General features: G+C 39.2%; 1 protein-coding gene across 4 annotated transcripts in view; it reads left to right on the top strand.

Annotated features, from left to right (window-relative positions):
- Positions 1 to 21,463, top strand: part of astn1 (astrotactin 1) — a 435,006-nt gene that overhangs the window by 118,599 nt on the left and 294,944 nt on the right. For 2 of the 4 annotated variants that reach the window (XM_028593759.1, XM_028593762.1), the window contains exons 6-8: positions 5,117 to 5,224; positions 7,109 to 7,261; positions 13,303 to 13,470. In XM_028593759.1, coding sequence (XP_028449560.1) covers positions 5,117 to 5,224; positions 7,109 to 7,261; positions 13,303 to 13,470 — 429 coding nt within the window. The remainder of the gene's footprint in view (positions 1 to 5,116; positions 5,225 to 7,108; positions 7,262 to 13,302; positions 13,471 to 21,463) is intronic. The other 2 variants (XM_028593760.1, XM_028593761.1) reach the window with 2 other exon arrangements.

The raw sequence follows: 21,463 nt of genomic DNA, 5'->3' as shown, positions 1-21,463 counted from the left end.
AATAATTTCATTGCACTTGGAGTCAAACTGATACAGAATGTAGATTACACTGATACAAAAAGCAATCATGGGCCCAAAAGCCACAAACCAGAAACATGTTTACCGAATCATGGATAAAGCTTTACTTAAGTTTGAACATTAAGCTACATTAAGGGATAGTTTTATTAAAAATAATTATAAATGCTCTTAAATGATGAATATGGACTTGTTAAGAAGGATTTGAGGCACTTAACTTATTAAAGTGAAAAATCACGGTTTGTGTTTTATCTGCCTATAGACTACACAAAACTCAGTTTTATAAATGGTGTTTCGATACAGGCTGGATGTGACAGTTTTCTAATACTGATTTTGTTTTAATATCCATGTTTGTTGCTCTGACATTTTTGCCTCTGAGTTCTTTAGCTTGATTCATTTCTTCACCTGAGTCTGTACTCTCACTGGGCCCACTCAGTCTAGGGGACACACTCTTACATGATCTGTGGGCCGCCTATTTGAAGTCTGCCTTTCATCACTGAAGATATTCAAACAGACTGTCCTATTCCAAAGTCTCATTCAAATGTGGCCAATGGCTGTGCCTTTAGATACCACTACTGCTTGTGACTGTCGGTATCCCATTATCCATTCAAGTGAAGTTTGGGAATATGGGACCAAATCCCATGTACCAGTTGTATTTAGTTTAGGTGGTCATTGGTCAGCTTTTATTGTCCACGAGTACTGTGAAGCTTGCTGGATCTTGCTTTTATAGTTACCATTTTGTTGGCCATTTAAGGAAAAATTGCTGTTGGTAAATCTTTCGACCTTGCTGCTTGATCAGAACACAACATTATTTGTTCCCTGCAGAAGAGTAGCAGCGCTAGCTGTCTGTCCCCTGAAGGCTACATCTTCATAGGCTACATTCATCAAAGTGAATTACCCTTGAATTTGGACATAGCAATAGTGTTGTCATTGGCATACAACAACATGTACAATGCTAAGAAGCTTTCTGTTTTTATTTTCCAACTGGTAACTGTCAGAAAATCTTTAAAAAAAATCTTGTTCACCGGAGGGTAAAATGTCAACAGCCCTTACAGAGGTAAGAACAAATATAAATTATGTTTGATGCACAACAAAGAACATCCAGCCTTGCATTTGTGTTAAGACTACTTACTTCAGTCAGGAACACTGTCGTCATAGATTTAACCATTTATTGCAATGAATGGAAATACAGTTATGCTTGGCGCTGATGGCCAAGCAGCATGCTAAGCTGAAACAGGGAGCACCATGCATAATCCCCCCAGGGTAAAAAAAAGAGTGAGCCAAAAGCTCAAAAACATTGAAAACCATTTTAAACTTTGAGTCATGTTAGGACTCTGAACTAGGAAGGTGGAGGCTGGGGTTGTGGAGGCAAAATGTAGCGTAAGTGTAGCAGGGATCAGTGAGGAGGGAGTGACATTTAAAAGGGCCGCCTTGATGTGAGAATGGCTGTGATTGGTGTGAGTCTGATAGGAATGATAATTCAATTGGGGCGTATGACTTCCGTGTCCTGTATGAGCTAACGCTTAGCTTAATTTTATCCTTCACTACAATGTGCAAAATCATTTTGCAGGTTCAAGGCTGTAGACAGGACTGCAGTGTCTGGTAAATGATCTGAAGTAGTTTTATTTGTTGGCAGTTCAGACAAAGTGCCTTGCCTGTTGACCTGGTCCAAAATGATCCAAACAGAATACATAGTGTAATGCTTGAGTTTATTAAAAGATAAGGGTAATTTATCTGTGCAGCTGGCTGCAGTTGAGCTTCTATATAGCAAAATCTCCTGCTAGAAAGTCATCTATAGGCTTGCTTTTGGGGGATTTTCATTTATTTAGTTTTACTGTCTACAAGAGTGGAGCCGCTCAAGGCACGGAAATGTCGTCATGTCGATCGGTCAGTCCACCAGCTATTGAATAGATTGCCATGAAATTTTGTACAGACATTAATGGTCCCCAGATGATAAAGCCCACTTTCACTTTCCCCTGACTTTTCCTCGATCACTACCAGCAGCTTGACATTTTGGGGTTTTAGTGAATTATCTATATAATACATTTGGTAATCCCCTGATCCGTTATTTATGCTCAATGCATTGGGTTAACAGATTTCTACTGTAGGTTTTTATTTTGAGCATACGCATGGAGCCGCTGTGACTTTTTAGTTAAAATGGTAATTTGCATAACATGCAAAATGACAAATAATGAATCAATAAATTATCTAAATAATTTCAGAATAAGTAGAGGAAGTACATTTGTTTTTCAAATGGGGAATGTAACACAGTAAGACACCCTTTTTTTAAGAACTTGATGTTTTTGTGTCATATAATGAATGATGAATATTTAATTAAAGTCTACTTATTTGTTCTTATTTTGTAGTTATTGAAACATATTGTATGTTTGGTTTGAAGATGTAGCTCTGTCTTTCCCGATCACTGCATGAAAGTTGTATTTGTCTTTGTTTCACTGCAGCGTTTTAATAGCACACTGAATAATGTTCCAGAGGTCTTTGTTCCCTGCCAGTAAACATTTCTGGGGGGAAATTGTGCAGTGAATATAGCTTTATTATTAAATCAGTCGTGTGAAATGCCGCTGAAACAATTGTGGCCTCAAAAAAGCCTTCCCACTTGTGAAGTAAAGCAACGGCAACATCTGTGCCGTCAGATAGTCATGGCTGTCAATAATATTTACACTATGAATTCATATCTTCAGTGCATATTGTTCTAAAACCAACAATATGAAAAGCTGATAAAGCGGCTGTCGTGAAAATGTCCTCATTTTGTCACATTGACATTGCTGCCAACAGTGTTTTCATTCCCCCATTTCTTTTCGGGGGATATTCTCCAGTTTAATCAAACGCTGCGTCTTGTTTTGGGGATTTTTAAAGCTCTTGTCACTGAGCAATGTTAGCACGAATTTGGTTTCAGTTCACATATATCCCGCTGGGGCAGCAAATCTTTGCTTCTTTGATGGATTTCCCCCTTACTTTGTGATTCACAATCCGCTAACACTTGTAAGACAAACTTCAATACATGCCCTCTAAACATAGCTAATGCCTCTGCTAAAACACACTTAGCTCAAGTGCATTGTGGACATATGGTATTGTAACAGCAGTTTTTTTTCTTTCATTCTCAAGATCATATTGTACAGTAGCCTTACATGACAGACCAGTCAGTCTCTATTCACTTGCCTCCTACTTTGAAGCAAGAGAGGGACATTTACTATCTCACCAAAAGGAAGAACAATTAAATGGTATGAGTGGGATTATCTTGTTAAACAAAGCTGTTAATTTCCACATTAGTTTATTAGTTTATCTATTCTACACCATTCCTTTCCTGTGAAATAGAATTGGTCATGAATGGCTGTGTCATTTTCATTGAATTGCAACATGAAAAAGGTAAAAATAAACACTAAAAATAAGAGTCATGTTGGTATTGTCCAGCAAAAGACCCCAGCCAAATACTGTATGTGTTGGGTGTACCATGTCAAATAGTATACGTGTGTCATCCACTGTTTTTTCATCTATACTTTTCTAAACGTTTTGGCCATGTTATGCCTTTATTTGTTAGTGATAGTGGGGAAAGACAGGAAATGTGGGGCAAGAGAGTAGGCGATGACATGCAGCGATCAGGTCGGGCCAGCAAGGAATCGAACCAGCGACTCGCGTTTCAGTGCATTTGTCGCCATGTGGCTATCGGGTCGATCCGTCTTTAATATTTAAATGGGTTCATTTGTTGATGAAGCCTTCACAATGTCACTTACACCATTTTCCTGTAAATATTCCTATTAGTAACAACTTATCAGTGCAGACCTACAGTAATGCCAACTGTATTTATAACAAACATGTGTCAAGGTGCCACAGAGAGAGATACTTTCTCACTATTAGAATTTTTGTCATGTATATTTTGTTTAAAATTATTATAAGATGGGACTCTTTTTATCCTGAAAAAATGTCTTTGTCCAAAATGCTCCATAAATGTTTGTAGCAGTTCTGAAACAGCCAGTCAGTAATTTGATTTGAAAATGAATTGCATATACTGTTTCAATAATTGAGTAATCATATGTCATTTATTCAACAAAAGCCCCCTACCATGAGTTGTTCCGGCTTCTTAAATGTAAAGATTTGCAGCTTTTCTCAGTTTAATGTTATCGTACACGTAACATTTTTGGGTTTCATTGTTGATCAATATGATAACATCACTTGAATATCAGTTGAATCTATAATAATTGTTTTTTTTTAAATAAAAATAAGTTGCAGCCCTGATACATAAATTAGTATAAACTTACGATTAATACAAATAATACACATTTTGGATGGTTTCCATGTGAAGGCCAGCCCTGTCAAGAAGTTTCCGTTAGTCAATGAGGTGAATTGGCATGTCAAAGGTCTCCGATTTTGAATTCTACTTAAAAGCCATGAGTAAATTTGCTTTACCCCCATGACCACAGTCACTAATTTCAGCGATTCCACTGAAATGAATCAATTCTATTTAAAAAAAAACGTGCTGTTGTCCTTAGCCATATAGTTCAATCTCCAACACTATTGACGCTACAGTATCCCACTGCCTTAACAATACTTAGGAGGAAATGTGATCAACACTAACTTGATTTTCACATTAGTATATCAATTCTCCTCCATTGTGGATATTTGTAATATCTACTTTGAAAGGTTCACTCCACAAGGCAAACTTTGAAAAGTGTTCAAAGAACAGATCAAGAAACCTGTACTGTGTACACTTGTGCATCTACGTTTGCTGGGAAGTTTTGTCTGGCTTAACTTTCCATGAAGACGTCATGGCAGTTATTTTTTTAGCCCATTAAAGTAGTCCATTTAAGGAACTATAATAATGTCCTCTTGTTAGTTCAGTATGGCTAAATCGAAAGCTAAAGTGAAACCAGTATGCTCAGGAAAAAAATCTTCCTTAATATATGATACGGTTAACTTTCTGCTTGGCTCCATGTCCATTAGCTAACTATTGATTGAATAAAACTGAATCCAGCAGCGGGTTCATCTTTGTTTCTGGCTGCCCTTTTTTTGCCATTTCTATGAGGCCAACTTTTTTTTTTATTATTGTAGGTGTATCTTTTATTTTTTGTATGTCTGAATCCAACAGCGGGTTCAACTTTCTTGAACCCAGACGGGGACTCTGGAACGGAGGCAGACAGCGAGCCTCAGCTGGCCTTTTACACCGACCCAAACCGCAGTCGCCGCCGGAGTCGAGGTATGAGAAATGGTAACGCCAACAGCGCGTGGGGCTCAGGGGGTAAGGAGGATTTATACACCTACAGACAGTTAATCCCGCCGTCTGATGGTATTACCATCGCCATGACGCATGACAAGTAACCTTTACAGTGCATATAGCAGATGGATGGCAGTGTTGTGTGTGCTCGTGTTTTTGACTTCTAAGGAAATACATGGAGTTTGTGTACACGGTATGCTGTGGATGTACTGTACATAGGTGTGTGTTGTCACAGTGGTTGTGAGCATGTAACAATGATCTCAGTGCATCTGCATATACGCTTGTTGACTGTAAGCAAACAAGACCGTTAGATCAAAAATGTTCGGTGCAGAATATTTTCATATCCATTGCATCTTACGACATGAAAAATAAAAAATAAATCACTATTTTGAAATAATATTACACACAAATATTATTTCTAAGGAGGAGCCTGTTCAAATGTGTCAAAGTGAAGTGGTGCAGTCCGCTATATGTATTAGCATGCCATGTCCTAGCAGTTTTGATGTACAGTAATGGGGTGTGGAAGAGAGACATCGGGAAAATAAATAAATAAAGAGACAGTGCCCTCAAAATAATAGCTGCTGTCAGAAGGTGTTACAAGCCTTCACAACGCCTCTGAGCCAATTATTCCCCCGTCATGTGCACAGGTGTCACAAACATGGCGATGCCTCCAGAAGTGCAGCCAACACCTTTAATTAGAGCAAGAATAGAAAAACGGTGGTTGCAAAACTGAGCTATGTTGTTTACATACATCCAGAGGAAAGGAATGAGATGTGAGGTGTGAAGTCTTTAAGTATGAAGTTGGGGGGGATGAGAATAATAAAACATTCTACTTTAAAAAAAAATATATTAACCAAATGACTACTGGTTTTTGTAATGTCATAAAAATAACATGAAAATTAACTTTAAAAAAGGTGAATGTAATGCCCCACATCCAGTTTTCTGGGTAATTTACCTGATTGGATAAACTAGCTTCATACATAATACGATAGGTCAGCTTTCTACTTTGGCTTTTGTTTAAAGGATCGCCTTGGGCAGCTTCTGTGTGAGAAAGTTCTGCCAGAGTCATTTAAAAGTGACAATGTAATTTGGAGTTATTCTGCTTGTGAAAAAATAACCTCTTTAAACAAAGTGTGAGTGGCTTTATTCAAGGTCACAGTGGTGTGTGTGTGTGTGTGTGTGTGTGTGTGTGTGTGTGTGTGTGTGTGTGTGTGTGTGTGTGTGTGTGTGTGTGTGTGTGTGTGTGTGCGTGTGCGCGTGTGCGTGTGTGTGTGCATGTGTGTGTATTTTTACAGTCTATGGTTGCACTCTGGAGTAAAAGAGATAAGAGGAGCATTCTTGCTCTGGCAGAGAGCGAGAACAGAGGAAAGAGGGAAGGTTGGAAAACAACCTCTGAACCACTTTTATTTCAGCCCATGTCTCTTTTTTTTGCCCCCACATCCCAGCGTGGATGTTAATATTCTTCAAAGGTATACCTTATTCGTGTGCCACCGAGCTATGCCTAGTCTAAACCCCGCAAAGGCTGGAGGTTTTTGATCCAAAGGTCCTTTTCATGGCTGCTAAGCCCATTTTTTTGGCTTATTTGTGAAATGACTCCCTGTGTAAGCAGTGTGAGTGTATATATATATATATATATATATATATATATATATGTATGTATATGTATATATATATATATGTGTGTGTGTGTGTGTGTGTGTGTGTGTGTGTGTGTGTGTGTGTGTGTGTGTGTGTGTGTCTGCGTGCATGTATGTTTATGGTATACAGGGAATGTGGGGGAGTAAAATGCAGTCAATGCTTCATATACCTGTATCGTTTGTTGTTCCCTGTACTCCCCCCCCACCCTCCCTGTGCATTTGCTTCCAGCAGCAGGTTCCCCCCGGAGCCCCATCAATAAGACCACCCTGACTCTGATCAGTGTCATCAGCTGCGTGATCGGCCTGGTTTACTCCTCTCACATGTCCTGCACCCTCGCCGTCCGAGTAATCCTCCATGTGCCGGAGCACCTCATCGCTGACGGTAAGGATTTACACTAGCCTAACCCTTTTTTCCCACACACACCTCTGTGGGCACTCAAAGCCCCAGGGGGCTGGGCTGGCATTTTTCCACAGCTCTCCCTGGAGCTCAGCTCGCTATTTCTCCCAAACAGAGCGCCTGCGTTTTGCAGGACGAGCTGCCGATTTGCTTTGCTCTCTCAAAGACAAAGGTAAATGCCATGCCGACTGCCCCCTCCCGAGCTTCCCGTGTGAGACCACACAACAGATGTGCCCTCAAAGCATCAGAGCACATTGAGGCCAGGTCGCAGTGACCACCCGCAGCTAACCCTCCATCATTCTTCCCCCTTGTACTTTTTGATATGTTGAACCACCTCGCTAATGAATTTCAATGTAGCACCTGCAGAAGAAAAAAAAAAAAACGGTGGGGGCCAAGCGCCGACCCCTACTCGCTCATTGGCATTTTTCAGCCGTTACAGGAGTGAGCTGGCAGTCCAGATATATTATAGACTGTGACTAGGTTCACTCATCTATCATCTGGAGGTCTGATTTGATTCGGAGCGCTGCTGCTTTCCGGTGGTATACGCTGGCCTGCCAGGGAGATATTAACATTCCAGGGAGGCGTCCAGGGAGGGAACTTTGAAAGGAAAGATGAAAGATGGTGAATTCGCCTGTTGAATTACAAAACTGGGATCGATTTAGAATGCTTCCATAAATGTCTCCACAATCTCATCAGACTTGATTTGATGTCATGGTAAATCAGATGAAAATCTGGAATCTACCACTGAGTGAAGAAGCTATTAATGCCAACAGCTGCGTGTGTGTCTGCCTTCAAATACTGTGAAGAAAAGCACAGAAACGTGGAGTCACAGCTTTCTCCTTGCCTTTAACATCAGGGAAAGTAATCATCTTTAGATGTTTGTCGGTTTACGCAGGATGACAATATCTGTTGCTATTCCAGATAAGCTAGGACAAACTTTTCTTTATTACTAACCTGGAGACTAAAATAGAAATATGATCATGGTTTATCATCTTATTGTCAATTGTATTTTGTGTAAATAGATCTCTGACTACCATCTGTGTTTTGCCTGAGAAGTGTTAATAGAACATCTAAAACTATGATTTAGGGTGGCCCAGTGGTCTAAAGCCTAACATTCCCCTCATAGCGATAGTGGCTGAGGACCTTTGTTGCATGCAATCCCTTGCCCTACCAACCCCTGGATGGCCATCTGCCAGAACCTGAACATTTCAGTCATTCAGTGGCTCATAAAATTTGAAGGATGTTGATAATAGAAACTCACCAAATGGTGGACAATCTTAGAGGCTGATAAAGAGGGAAAAATGTCTTCAGGCCAGTGCAAAGTACATCAACAAAAGTACATTTCCAGGATAAAGCCCGATATCACAGGCAAGATGTCAACTTTCTGTGTGTTGCCATTCTCAAAATCCCTTTTTTACGAAAAAACAACAACTTTGAGCCAGACGCTGACAATGGCAAGTTTAGAAGACACTTTGGATTGTGCAATAAAGCAGGCCTGCTTGGTTCTTTCAGGGAATGATTTTTAGGATTTACAAAGAATATGGTTACGGAATTTACTATCTAAGTGAGAAGTTTTGGGACCGATTGGCGGGGATAGCTTTGGACGAAGTAGACACGGCGATACACCGGTAAGAGCAAATTACATTAAACCATGTATCAAGGTAATTTAAATAGCTCACCTTACTGTATTGTGTAAACGGTTAAATTAATTTAATAGTGTATGTTCCGTTTTCTTTTTCAGGATGCAAATGTTCCACCAAAACAAGTTTCTTCCCGAGACCATTTTGCAGAGCCAACTTAGACCAGAACTTAGCGCCACCCAAGACGATTGTGATTGGTTTAAAGAAACGCAAACAACCCAGAGTTTTTTTTTCACCTATCCCCTCGAATGTGTCTGTGGTGTAGCCAGACCTTACTCCACAGCGCTGTGGAGATAGGTGTGGCAATGCAAGACTAGTGCAAAGTGACAAACACTCCCAAGAGTCTACAGCCATGATAGCGGCTCGTTTAGGCACAGCAGTGCTTTGACCTAAATGCTAACACAAGTTTTAAGTCAGAGTTATTACTTTATAGGGGGGTAAGAAAAAATCAATACACTTGAGTATCGCAATATTTTATTGCGATAAAAAATTTTAAACGTTCAAAAATATTCATGTAAGACACTGGTTCCGCTAGATGACTATGCTGAGACGCACCACTAGTGTCCTTGCCTAACAGTGCCTAGCAGTGCCTGACTTTTTGCTAGAGGCTAACAATGTAGCTATGGCTGAACTTTGGCCTACTTTAGCATATAAACATTTGCTCATTAAGAACCTGTGAACCACAATCCCAAACTGTCAGTTTGATTTTCTGTGTACTGAATTGTTTACCTAAATTAAACTTCTTTGACTTTTATGAACATCATGTCTTTTTTTTAATATTAGTTTTTCTAAAATCCCAATATATCGCCTTACGCACAGTATCGAAATATATTGCAATATGTTTGTTTAAGTGTTTCAGTTATGCAGCATTTTCTACTCATAAATATCTTATGTGATATTGCTAAATATCTGCATGACAGCACTATTCAGACTCTGACTGAAGTGTTGTACAGTGGTGCTTAAAACAGTGATTAAGCCTGGTGCCCACTCCACCTATTTTATCTCTGGAGGTCCTTTCAGGGATACGTGGCATCCTGTGAGATTCACATTTGAGATGATGAATATATTACTGGAGTTGGCTCCAGGTTCATATTCTATTACATGAGTTTTTATTTATTTTTTTGCCAGAATTCAGTTACACTGCATACATCCACAAAGCATTAATGTTTACCATTAGAATCCATTTCATGATTTAAAACCAAAAATTCTACATATATACCACAATTGCCAAAAGACATCAAATAGGACATAAAATGTGCCATAAAAACAGAAACATTGCTGATTGGCGTCTTAAGTTTGAAAGTTTTTACGAGCAATTTTATGACTCTCCGCAATAAAAAATAAAACAAAAAAAAGATGTGTCTGGCCATTTGCAGCGTGTGCTCTAGTTTTAAAGTGATCATCAAAGGGGATGGCACTAACTAGGGCACACAGAGCCTGCCAAGAAGTCATTAAATATGTTTGGGTTAGCAAATTCCCGGTGCAGCCCATGTTTGCAAACGGACAGGGCTTTGGTCAATGAGTGCTGCTGCTAATTTACATAGATCACACAGTGGATAGTCTATATCCTTGACTTCTGTTCCACTTCCGGGATTGCTCCGGTGCCGCAGGAAATTTCACCGGATGCGTGTATTTTCGCTGATGTCGATGTTTCCTTCCGCTTTCTTTGTGTTGGAATTCTAAACTCCGGTGGATTTCTGAGGACTATGGTTAACTGCTCCTCAGATCTCTGCAGGGTAAATCCAGACAGCTAGCTAGACTATCTGTCCAATCTGAGTTTTCTCTCACACGACTATTTTGCAGCTGCTCCGTGCGGAGCTTGGCGTCGCCCATGCCTATTGTGATTGGTTTAAAGAAATGCCAATAAACCAGAGCATGTTTTTCTCCCATCCCGGAATGCTGTGTGGAGTAGCCAGACCCTCCTCCGCTGCACAGCGTGTGGATGGTCTGGCAAAGCGAGACAACACTGCGGATAACTCTCAGTATCGGGTATTATAGTGACACCTGCTGTGTCGGGTGTCCAGAGGCCTCTTCCTCTCAGTGGCAGTTCTTTCGTGGTTTGGCTGGTTACATTTTAAGTTGTTGCATTTATTATTTTTTTTTGAATAACTTACTTTTTCCAGGCAGTTGCAAACTGACTTTAGGAGATGTTTAACATGTTAGCCTGGTCCACCATGGCTCCCTTCAGTGAAGTATTTTTTTGAGATGTGAGAACTTCACATTTAATTCAGTGTCACAATTCGACATCAACTTTTAAACAAGTACTAATTTCAGATAAATATGTGGTCCTTCTCTCATTGACCTTGATTACAGTAACAGAGTTTAACCTCCTGCTCCACAAATTACCTCAACTGGTCAAATGCCTAGAATTTGACAATTACATTTTTTTCTTTTTTTTTTTAATTAAGAGAAGGTAATTATAATTTAAGACTGTTCTTTATCTTTGTAACTGGTAAAGCGAGGACTATTGTAAAATTAAGATGTGTTTCAGTTTTGGGGGTTAAATTATGGAATGAACTTATTGATGAGTTGTTGATCTGTTGAGTTTCAAAAAAAGCTTTAAAATCTAAAATATTTAAGGGTTATGAAGTAATTTGATTAAAATGTAAAATTGTACTACTATTGTAGATTGTACTCAAGTATTTAGTTTCATTTAGTTTTGTTGGATGTCTGGGTGATTCTATGGGGATTATAGGATAAGCAAAAATAAGCATCGGCTTCAGCCTATTCCTTTTTCAGTTAGCTAGGGTGGCAAATTGTGGAAAAAAAAATTGTTTCTTTCATCATCATCATCAAAACAAACAACAGTATGATGCATCTTATGTACATTGTTGCATTGTGTTAAACAATCATAAAAACTTTCAATTTAAAGGGCCCTTACAAGCTGTTGGCAGATGCAGAGGATGTGTTGACATGGCACTAGATTGCAACACTAATCCCATCACGTTGCTTTGTTTATGCCACTGATGAGAAGATCAGGGCGAGATGAGTGCAATTTGTGCGCAGATTCCTGGGGAGTTCAGGAGAAAACAGCGCTGGAATAAATTGTTCATCAATTGTTACTTGTTGATCCACAGTCAATAATTGTACAGTGCTATACAGTGTAGTGACATTGTTGACATGGTTTCTTTTAAGTAAAAGTGCAGAGTAGTCTGAACAGTTTCAAAGTTTGAGTGAATTCTCTTACACGTCCTCAACTTTAACCAAGTTTCTATCCAGTTCCATACAGGGCGTGTAGCCAATTCAACCTGCGTGCTATCGTCCTAAATATAATTGAATCAAATGCACACTGTATGTAAAGTCATTGGCTCAGCAAGAAATATATGATTAGGAGAGAAGTCCATAACACAATTTATCTCTGCACCAGTGGGAAGGACAAAGAAGACAAGGTTTTTCAGTAAACCCGCAGCCAAACAAAGACCTTCCTTTGGTGCGAACAGTAAGCCCTCCAAGCTACACGAACATTTGATTCATTTATTTATGACATTGTCAGAGTCATCACCATTTTAATCTTTGCAAATATTTATCCAAACACCATGGGAAATAAGCACACACAATTCAAACCTCTTCACTGTTGCTTTCCTCACCCCGTCGCATGTGCTTGGCTGCAGGGCACCAAAAGTGTCTGCATGTGGTTACTGATAATATCCAACAGAAGTGTTACTCTTCTTTTTACGGGTATTGTTTCATTAAAATGTTTCTGGCAGTTTGCTTATTTTCATTTTTTATTTTTTGAATCTGTTAAGGTTTGTTGTCCTTGTCTTTACTTTAATGATACAAAATAATATGAATTATTTTTTTCAAATATCACAGTAGTGGTTGAGAAGGTTGTTTGAGTCGTTTTAATGCAATGTTGGGCGAGGTTGATTTTGAAACCAAATAAATCCTCTGCTGGGATTTATTTGATCAAATATTTATGTTCTGTCTTTATCTGTCTTTGTCTTTTAACTATTTCATTTTGAAGGTTTTCTAAAATAAGTGCCTCTCTTCCCCGTTCTGTGTAGAGCGATCCAATTGTCTGCTTGCTGTCTTTAAATCATCTGAAGTGTTTTTAGTTTCAAGGTCCAAAAAAATAGTCTTGCTTTTCACATTTTTAATAAATAAAAAACACATCTTTTGAAATGATGAAATCAACTTTCAGTCCAAAAATGTGAGTTGCAGTTATTTGGTTTCATGTTTTGAATGCATACTGCTTTGTACTTACTGTCCTTTTTTCTTCTTCTTCTTACTCTGTCCTGCTTTTCCACCCTCCCTCCCTCCACCTGCCATGTATTCATCCACCCTCCATATCCCTTTGCTTCCTTTCCCATTCCTCTATCCGTCTCTTTTTCTTCCCTCTGAATCTTCTTTCCTTCCACTCTGTGTCTTTCCATCCATCCTCCCCAGGATCAAGGTATATTTTGCTGCAGGGGAGCCAGTTGGACGCCTCAGACTGGCTGAACCCGGCCCAGATCTCGTTCTACTACCAGCAGAACGCCAGCGGGCCCTGGGTCAACGAGCTGTGTGGGCGACGCCTCCTGGACCCCTGTGAGCACCAGTGTGATCCGGAAACAGGTGAGCCGAGAACACAACATTAACAAGTATCAGTTCTGTTTCCATGGAAATCATATTTATTATTAGTTTAAATTAGAGCTGGGCGATATGGAAAAAAACTAATATCACAATATTTTTGACCAAATACCTCAATATTGATATTGCGGCGATATTGTAGGGTTGACAATTGGTGATTAGAAGAAAATATTTACACAATGAGATTTTTGATAAATCATCATTAATGTGTATATAATAACTAAGTGGGTAAAGGCAAATAATAGAAAAGCTAGAACAGTCTGTTAAGTTAAAAAAATGACATCACTCGGCTGTAATCCAGCCATTAAAACCAGGGACAGATAACACTTGTGTCATATTACGATATCCAAAATCAAAGATGATATCCAGTCTCGTATCACAATATCGATATAATACCGATATATTAAATAAAGAAGCTCTCGGCTCTCTGGCTTGACTAGCTACGTCTCGACTTCCATGAAGAATACTCTACAGTTGGTAAAACTTTGGCTTATGCTTGCAACTTAACCAGTAAACATACAGTACAGGCCAAAGGTTTGGACACACCTTTTCATTCAGTGTGTTTCTTTATTTTCATGACTATTTACATTGTAGATTCTCACTGAAGGCATCAAAACTATGAATGAACACATATGGAATTATGTGCTTAACAAAAAGTGTGAAATGACTGAAAACATGTCTTATATTTTAGATTCTTCAAAGTAGCCACCCTTTGTTTTTTTTGATAACTCACCTGAAATGGTTTTCACTTCACAGGTGTGCCTTGTCAGGGTTAATTAGTGGAATTGTTTCCCTTATTAATAAAAAAAGCAAAGGGTGACTACTTTGAAGAATCTAAAATATAAGACATGTTTTCAGTTATTTCACACTTTTTTGTTAAGTAAATAATTTCACATGTGTTCATTCATAGTTTTGATGCCTTCAGTGAGAATCTCGTGTCATGAAATAGTCATGAAAATAAAAGGAAACGCATTGAATGAGAAGGTGTGTCCAAACTTTTGGCCTGTACTGTACAGTAGGCCTTGGCATCTTGACCCCATCACTTACATCCATAGAAATATTCATTATTACAGCTGTAGTCCCATTATCTTTATTGTGACCATTATTGCCACTGTTCATCGTACCCCCAACCTGCACCGTCAGACACCGCCCACCAAGAGCCTGGGTCTGTCCGAGGTTTCTCCCTAAAAGGAAGTTTTTCCTCGCCACTGCTTGCTTTTGGGGGAATTACTGGAATTGTTGGGACACTATAATGTCTTTGTAAATTATAGAGTGTGGTCCAGACCTACTCTATCTGTAAAGTGTCTTGAGATAACTCTTGTTATGATTTGATACTATAAATTGAATTGAAAATAGTTTAACTGACTTTACATAATTATGGCCTTTATTGTAAATATGTTATTTAAACTTTGTTTGACATGGCACATCTGTGAAAAATCATATTTTATACCAAAACAATTCCACAACCAACAAACATTGCTCAAGATGCTAAAGAATAAGTTCATTTGTTTGTGAAATTGTGAAGAAAATGTGCCCATAAAGTGAATTTTAACATCATAGGACCATCGTCAGCCCAACTTACAAACAATTCTTTAGACTTAAAGGGAAAGTTCACCACAAAATCAAAAATTACGTATTGTTCCTCTTACGTGTAGTGATATTTATCATTCTAGATAACTGTGGTGTGAGTTGCCCAGTGTTGGAGATATCGGCCATGGAGATGTCTGCCTTCTCTCCAGTATAATGGAACTAGATGACAATCGTCTTGTGGTATTTAAAGCGTCAAAACAATACATTCTCAACAGCTATGTCTCTTTCCAGAAATCATAACCCGGTTACTCAAGTTAACCCACAGACCTGGTTGTGAGTAATTTCATGTAGGAACTATTTTCTCTATCACCGTGCAGAAGGAAGTGTACTCATGGACGAGAGGCTTGTGACAGTGATGTAAACATTAACAACGTCCTCCTCGGCTAAGCTGTAGCGTTAGCAGTATCGATTAGCTACAGTTACAGCTCAGCCAAGGAGGACGAGCCTTTTGTTATTCATTACTGATGAAATCAATTAAATTGTGGTGAACAACAGACACAGAGGAAGAATGTTGCGATTATTGGCAAAAAAAAAGAACTCCCTGTCTACATATGCAACATATTCTATCAATCAAGACCAAACAGTTTTTAATTTTAGAATTTGGTGAAAAATTGGAAGCTCCGTTTTGTTTGTGCAAAGCTGGCTCAATGGTAGCATGATGCAGCACAGTTTTGTTGTTTAGAGGCTTGTAAACTTGTTGTGGTCGGAGAAAGAGGGGGGGGACATTCCAGGTTTTGTTTTCTGTGCTGTCCCAGTGCTGCCAAAAAGCCTCCAGAGCTTGCAGTGTTTATCACTCACCAGCGACTCTTGTTCCTGTGTCCAAAACCCAGTGGCAGTGAGTCAGTGGCTGTATGAAGGGGGGGGGGGGGGTATGAATGAAATTTTGAGCATCAAACACTTCATTTCCTGCATGGTGATGGTTTCTGCAACAATTTCTGCCTTTTCTGCATCAAATTCTGGTACAATTGTCTTTATTCATGTAAAGGAAAATATAATAATGTATATAATATATATATATATATATATATATATATATATATATATATATATATAATATATATATATATATAAAAAATATGTTGGGGGGTTTGATTATTGGGGCAGTTGTAACCCCTCCACCCCCCCCTGTAAATTACGCCTATGTACAGGTGTGACCATGGCTGTGGTCCATTGCACAATTGGAAAATAAATTGTCTGGAGCACTCGAGCTGACTTTCCCCAGGGGAGCTGTAGGCGGAGCTGATCAATTAGTTAGCATGTCTCCACTGTCAACGCCATTTGTAGTCTAGGTAACAGCAGGCAGACTGTATACAATGTCTATTTTAAACTGGATGGATATTCTAAGCAAAATTTGAAACTTAATAGATGAATTAATTATAGCATATAAATAAACTATAATGGAAATGAAAAGCAATATGTGCACTGCTTTTTTCTCAGCCTACTGGAGCGGTAAAACATTTCTACATTTTGCAAAGGTTAAGGAGGTATTTGCCGAAATGTGATCTACTTGTCAGAGCTCCTTCATCTAGTGTGTGATTGTGGTTTAATTGTTTTTGCCCGAATAGATTAAGTGAAATTTTAAATCCAAGCCATCACATTTTTTTTTTACTCTAGGACTAACAGTCTAGTACATTTCACAGCAACAAAAAAAAAAAAACACAGCAACAGTTTTTAGTGATAGGAAAAACAAAAAGAACAGAATTAAAACTAAATACGTATCAAATATAATAGAAAACAGTCATAGAATAAAAATCAAATGTCATGTCTGATGGGTAATTATGTCAGAACAGCACAACCATAGATAAGGCTTCAGAAGTATAGTTTAATTACAGCTCCACTCATAAAAGCCTCTGAGGTCTAAGGGCATTTTCACACATCTTCTTAAATTTACCTTTTTAGAGTATTTGCATATAACTGATCCCCATGTATTTTATATCAAAATGTTCAGAACAAACTCAGCTTTCCATATAGTGATGCCCACATTTTTTCTATAGCAATGTGTAAAGACATAATTTGACAGATAACACTGAAACGTTGTTGTTTGCTTTTTGAATTCCTCAAATCTCTTTTGAAAACAAACCTTAAAGGTGCAATATGTAATATTGTATGTAATACTGGCAGCTAGCGGTTAAAATTGTTACTGCACTACCAATTAAAAATACTGGAGAGTCGTCTCCCCCGCCCCCTCCTGCCCAGACTTGAAGTTCTCATGGGTTGCCAGGCTGAGACCGCAGCATTCACAACAATGTAGCTAGACGCTTTTCTCACATAGCCAGACATTACTCCACAGCACAGCGGAATAGCTAACGTTAGATGCTAGTCTCACATAGCCAGACATTACTCCACAGCACAGCGGAGTAGCTAACGGTAGATGCTGGCTATATTGACAGTCATAAAAGCCCGTGCTCACGCTGAGTTTTGTAACCAACTGACAGACACACTTTTTTGGCTTAAAATGACAGTATGAACCGCTAAAAACACAACAACCTCACCGTCCTCTCCACACGCCAGTCAGGCACACTTCCTCGGCTTAGTATTACAATACGAAACGCTAAAAATACCACTACCTTGCCGACGGAACACACTTCATTGACTTAGAATTACGGCAACAATCGCTAAACACACTGCAAACTCACAGTCCTCTCTTTGCGATTTACAGCCCCCCTCTCGTGGCTTAAAATAACTCACCGTTGTCGGCTCCAGCCGCTGAACTACACGTTGTAAACAGCCATGGGCTGCATGCCTGGTCCTCCCGGTAACGTTAACAGTTAGCAGGGTTAGCATGGCGGCGTTAGCCAGGACCAGTCGGGATCACTTTACTAGCTGTCTCAATTGTTTTTGCGAGTAACCAACTCGGGTACTCTAGCTATATAATTCAATGTGAGTACACAAATGTTGAAATGACAAAAAATGCCCATCCCTAGTAGCTGTGATAAATTAGCATGAAGCTAATACTTACCTGTTCAGGAGAAAATAAACCAACTCTGCGTCCTTTTGGGATCTAAGCTGTCTCCATCTTTTAAATACATCTCCAATATTTACCAGGGGGTTGTTACTGTACGTCTCTGGTCACGCAACTGTTAGAAACATGCTGTTTTCTTTTTTTATGTCATGTAGAATCTATATCGGTTGATCCTGTTCGTTTGTTTGCTGCTTTCATGGCTGTACTAACGTTACAGCTGTAGCGTGCTGGGTTTACGTTTTTACAGGTATATCTGGCAACCCGGCCTGGCTGTCAAACTGGGCCGTTGATAACAACACACAGATCAAAACATAAACATAAATTCTGTCACGGAATGTAAATTTCAAAAAGAAAAAATACTGACATTAGCATTGTTGTCAGAAAAGATAGTATTTCAGTTTAACATGTTTCCTTAATATCTGATGAGGCATTGGTGTCATTTTTGGATTTATTACAGTACAAATATTACATATTGGACCTTTAACTTATGTGTTTTGCTGTGTGTTTGAATTGTGTTGGTGCTTGAAATTAGATTACCAAAGTATTTAGGTTATGTATGATTAAAATAGGATATAAATGTCTGAAATGAAATTTTGTAATATTGCTTTTGTCAAACATCGTTTGGACGCGGGTTATTTGATAGAAAACATCTGGTGCATTATTACAACAAAATAAATTATAAGTATGTATTTGACTATGGGAACTAAAATATATTGTAAAATTGCCTAAGCTGTGCTCCCTCCAGTGTTTGTTCTGTATTTCGCTACCTTGGCACACCCTCTAGCGCCTGTTGCCACTCAGCTCTATCTGTTCGTTGCTCTTACAAACTGCTGTAATGTGACTGTGCAGTCACAGAAGCTTTGGTAAGGGGACGGCTGAGTAGGCTGAGAAACAAGATGAATGTTATCTTTAATCAGTTTGAGCCATTCCCCTGCTCAATTTAGTTTAGCTTAATTAATTAATTGCGACACGTGCCATATGCAATCTCATATAAATGCACCAATCAGCCAAAGGTTTGTATTAAATTGGATTAAATATTGGATTAAATACTTTTTGGTAAATTAGAGTTAGCAGACTGCATTGTGGTCAAGTTTCCAGCTTGTCATTTAGCTGTCACTCACTGACAGCAAAGAGATGTGGTAGTTGCTAATTATTTGTCACATACAATCGTACAGTACATTATAGTGAAATGTAATCTCCTCATTTAACCCTCCCTAAGCATTAGGAGCAGTGGACAGCCACATAGCATCCAGGGAGCAACTTGGGGTTTATTGTCTTGCTTAAGGCCACTTTGACACGTGGCCAAAAAAGGGCCGGGATCGAACTGCCAATGTTATGGTTGAGGGCTGACCCACTCTACCTCTGAACCACAGCCACCCAATCATATGCTGCATTTCCACTGCCTGGTAGGGCTCTGCTCTACTCAACTCAACTTGCTCTTTTTTGGTTTTCCATTAGCAAAAGTTTGTGATTGTACATGGTACTGTTTTGGTATCACCTCAGTCGAGGTTCCAAGCGAGCTTAGATGATACTTAAAGGTGAAGTAAAAAAACACTGCTGACCACTGATTGGTCAAAGAGAATCGTCACTAGCTCGACATGGGACATCCTGCACAAATCACCATTTTTAAATAGCAAAGCTACGATTAAAGGTGCATTATGAGTTCCTGCATTACTTCACTTCTGTTGACGATCCAACTAAATACCAAACAAAAAAGAGCAAGCTCGCCCCTCCCCCCATGTTTCTGTAACTCTCATAACTAACTGTCACTAACCCCCACCCCCTCCCCCAACCATCTTGTCGGTGATTGGCTGGAAGGCGGTTTGTTGTATTTTGGTGCACAGCCTGTGCCCCTAGGGTTTGTTTGACGTTTACGACCCCTGTGTTGTCTCCTGAGACCGGGCTTTTTCACAGTGTATTCAGGGGGCAGGCAGCGAGCGGATCAAGGAGAGGTGCCTACGATTTGAGACAAAAATGAAATTGCGTTGAAACCATGCAGGAACTCATAGTGCACCTTTTAATAGGGAGAAGTAGGCTCATTTTCTCATAGACTAACCCTATACAGTCTTACATCATTTTGCAACCAGTGGAGTCGCCCCCTGCTGGCCATTGGAAATAATGCAGGTTTAAGGCACTTCCACATTGGCTTAAATTTTCAGGCCCAGAGGCTATGTCCTCTTCTGTTATACAGTCTATGCTTGACTGTAATGGCTTGACCGGCAACCCCTGGCTGATAGATAAAACATGATGCATGCTGGGTAAAAAAAAAAACAAGTCTGATCTGTAAGTATAAGAATCAATTTGGTCTAGTTTCTATGTTTCTGAAATGAATGAACACATGAGACACAAAAATTTGTAGAATTTTATATGAAATACTTGCAGAAAATAAATTAGATTAAGGGCCATGTGTAGCTACTGTAAACAATGTTTTATTCAAGCCACATGCCACATTCAAAGTCCAAATGATGAGAACAGTGTGCTGATAAAACAGAATTGTAGAAGATTTCGTTGTTCCCTCTGCCAGAGAATACGTTTGAATCTTCTCTGACTCCAAATTTACTATGAAGAAAGTGGGAGCCTGTAAAACCGAAAAATATAATGCATCTTGTTGTTTAAACTAGGGCTGTCAATCGATTAAAATGTATAATGGTGATTAACCGCATAATCGTGCATAGTTAACTCGCGAATAATCGCAAATTAATCATGCATTTTTTTTGGGCTGTCAATCAATTAAAAAAAATTAACTAATTAATTGCACAATTTGCTGTAATTAATCGCGATTAATCGCTTTTTTAAATTGAGACTGAAGCTTATAATAATGGATATTTAAATGCTAAATCATTTAACTTTGCAAATATGAAGAAAAAAACAAACAAGGAAAGGTTCTGCTAAGTTCAGAATGTTTAATATCTTTCAGAACAACAGCAGCAACAATTTGGCTTATTTAGTCCTGCTGAAGGCTGCTGAAACGGCTAGAAACTGTCTGACTTGAGAGCAGATTTTTGTCACCGTCCCCGGCTGCTGTCGCCGGCTCTCGTCTACTTTACAGGCGAGGAGCAGTTCATCTCCAACAAGCCGAGAGTTCACTTCATCTCCAACGAGCCGAGAGTTCAGTTCATCTCCAACGAGCCGAGAGTTCAGTTCATCTCCAACGAGCCGAGAGTTCAGTTGGCGGCACGGCAGTCGGGACTCACCCGAAAATGGCGAGCGGAGTGAGGTGACGTGACTAGTCTCTCAAAATCTTTTTGAGAGACTGAAATGTTGAGCTGAAATGAAGACAGATTCAGCAACTGCACGGCCTATTTCTCGCTTAAAATGTTTTCAGAAACATGTTTCAGTGAACTATCTTAGTACAATATGAGATCGTATTCTGAACGGCCGCCATGACAGTCTGGCTCTCAATATCCGGAGAAAACAAACCCATGT

Source organism: Perca flavescens, chromosome 12, assembly GCF_004354835.1.
Source record: "Perca flavescens isolate YP-PL-M2 chromosome 12, PFLA_1.0, whole genome shotgun sequence".
Lineage (NCBI taxonomy): Eukaryota > Metazoa > Chordata > Actinopteri > Perciformes > Percidae > Perca > Perca flavescens.
The sequence above is the reverse complement of the archived record's forward strand: the minus strand, read 5'-3'. Positions and strand labels throughout refer to the sequence as shown.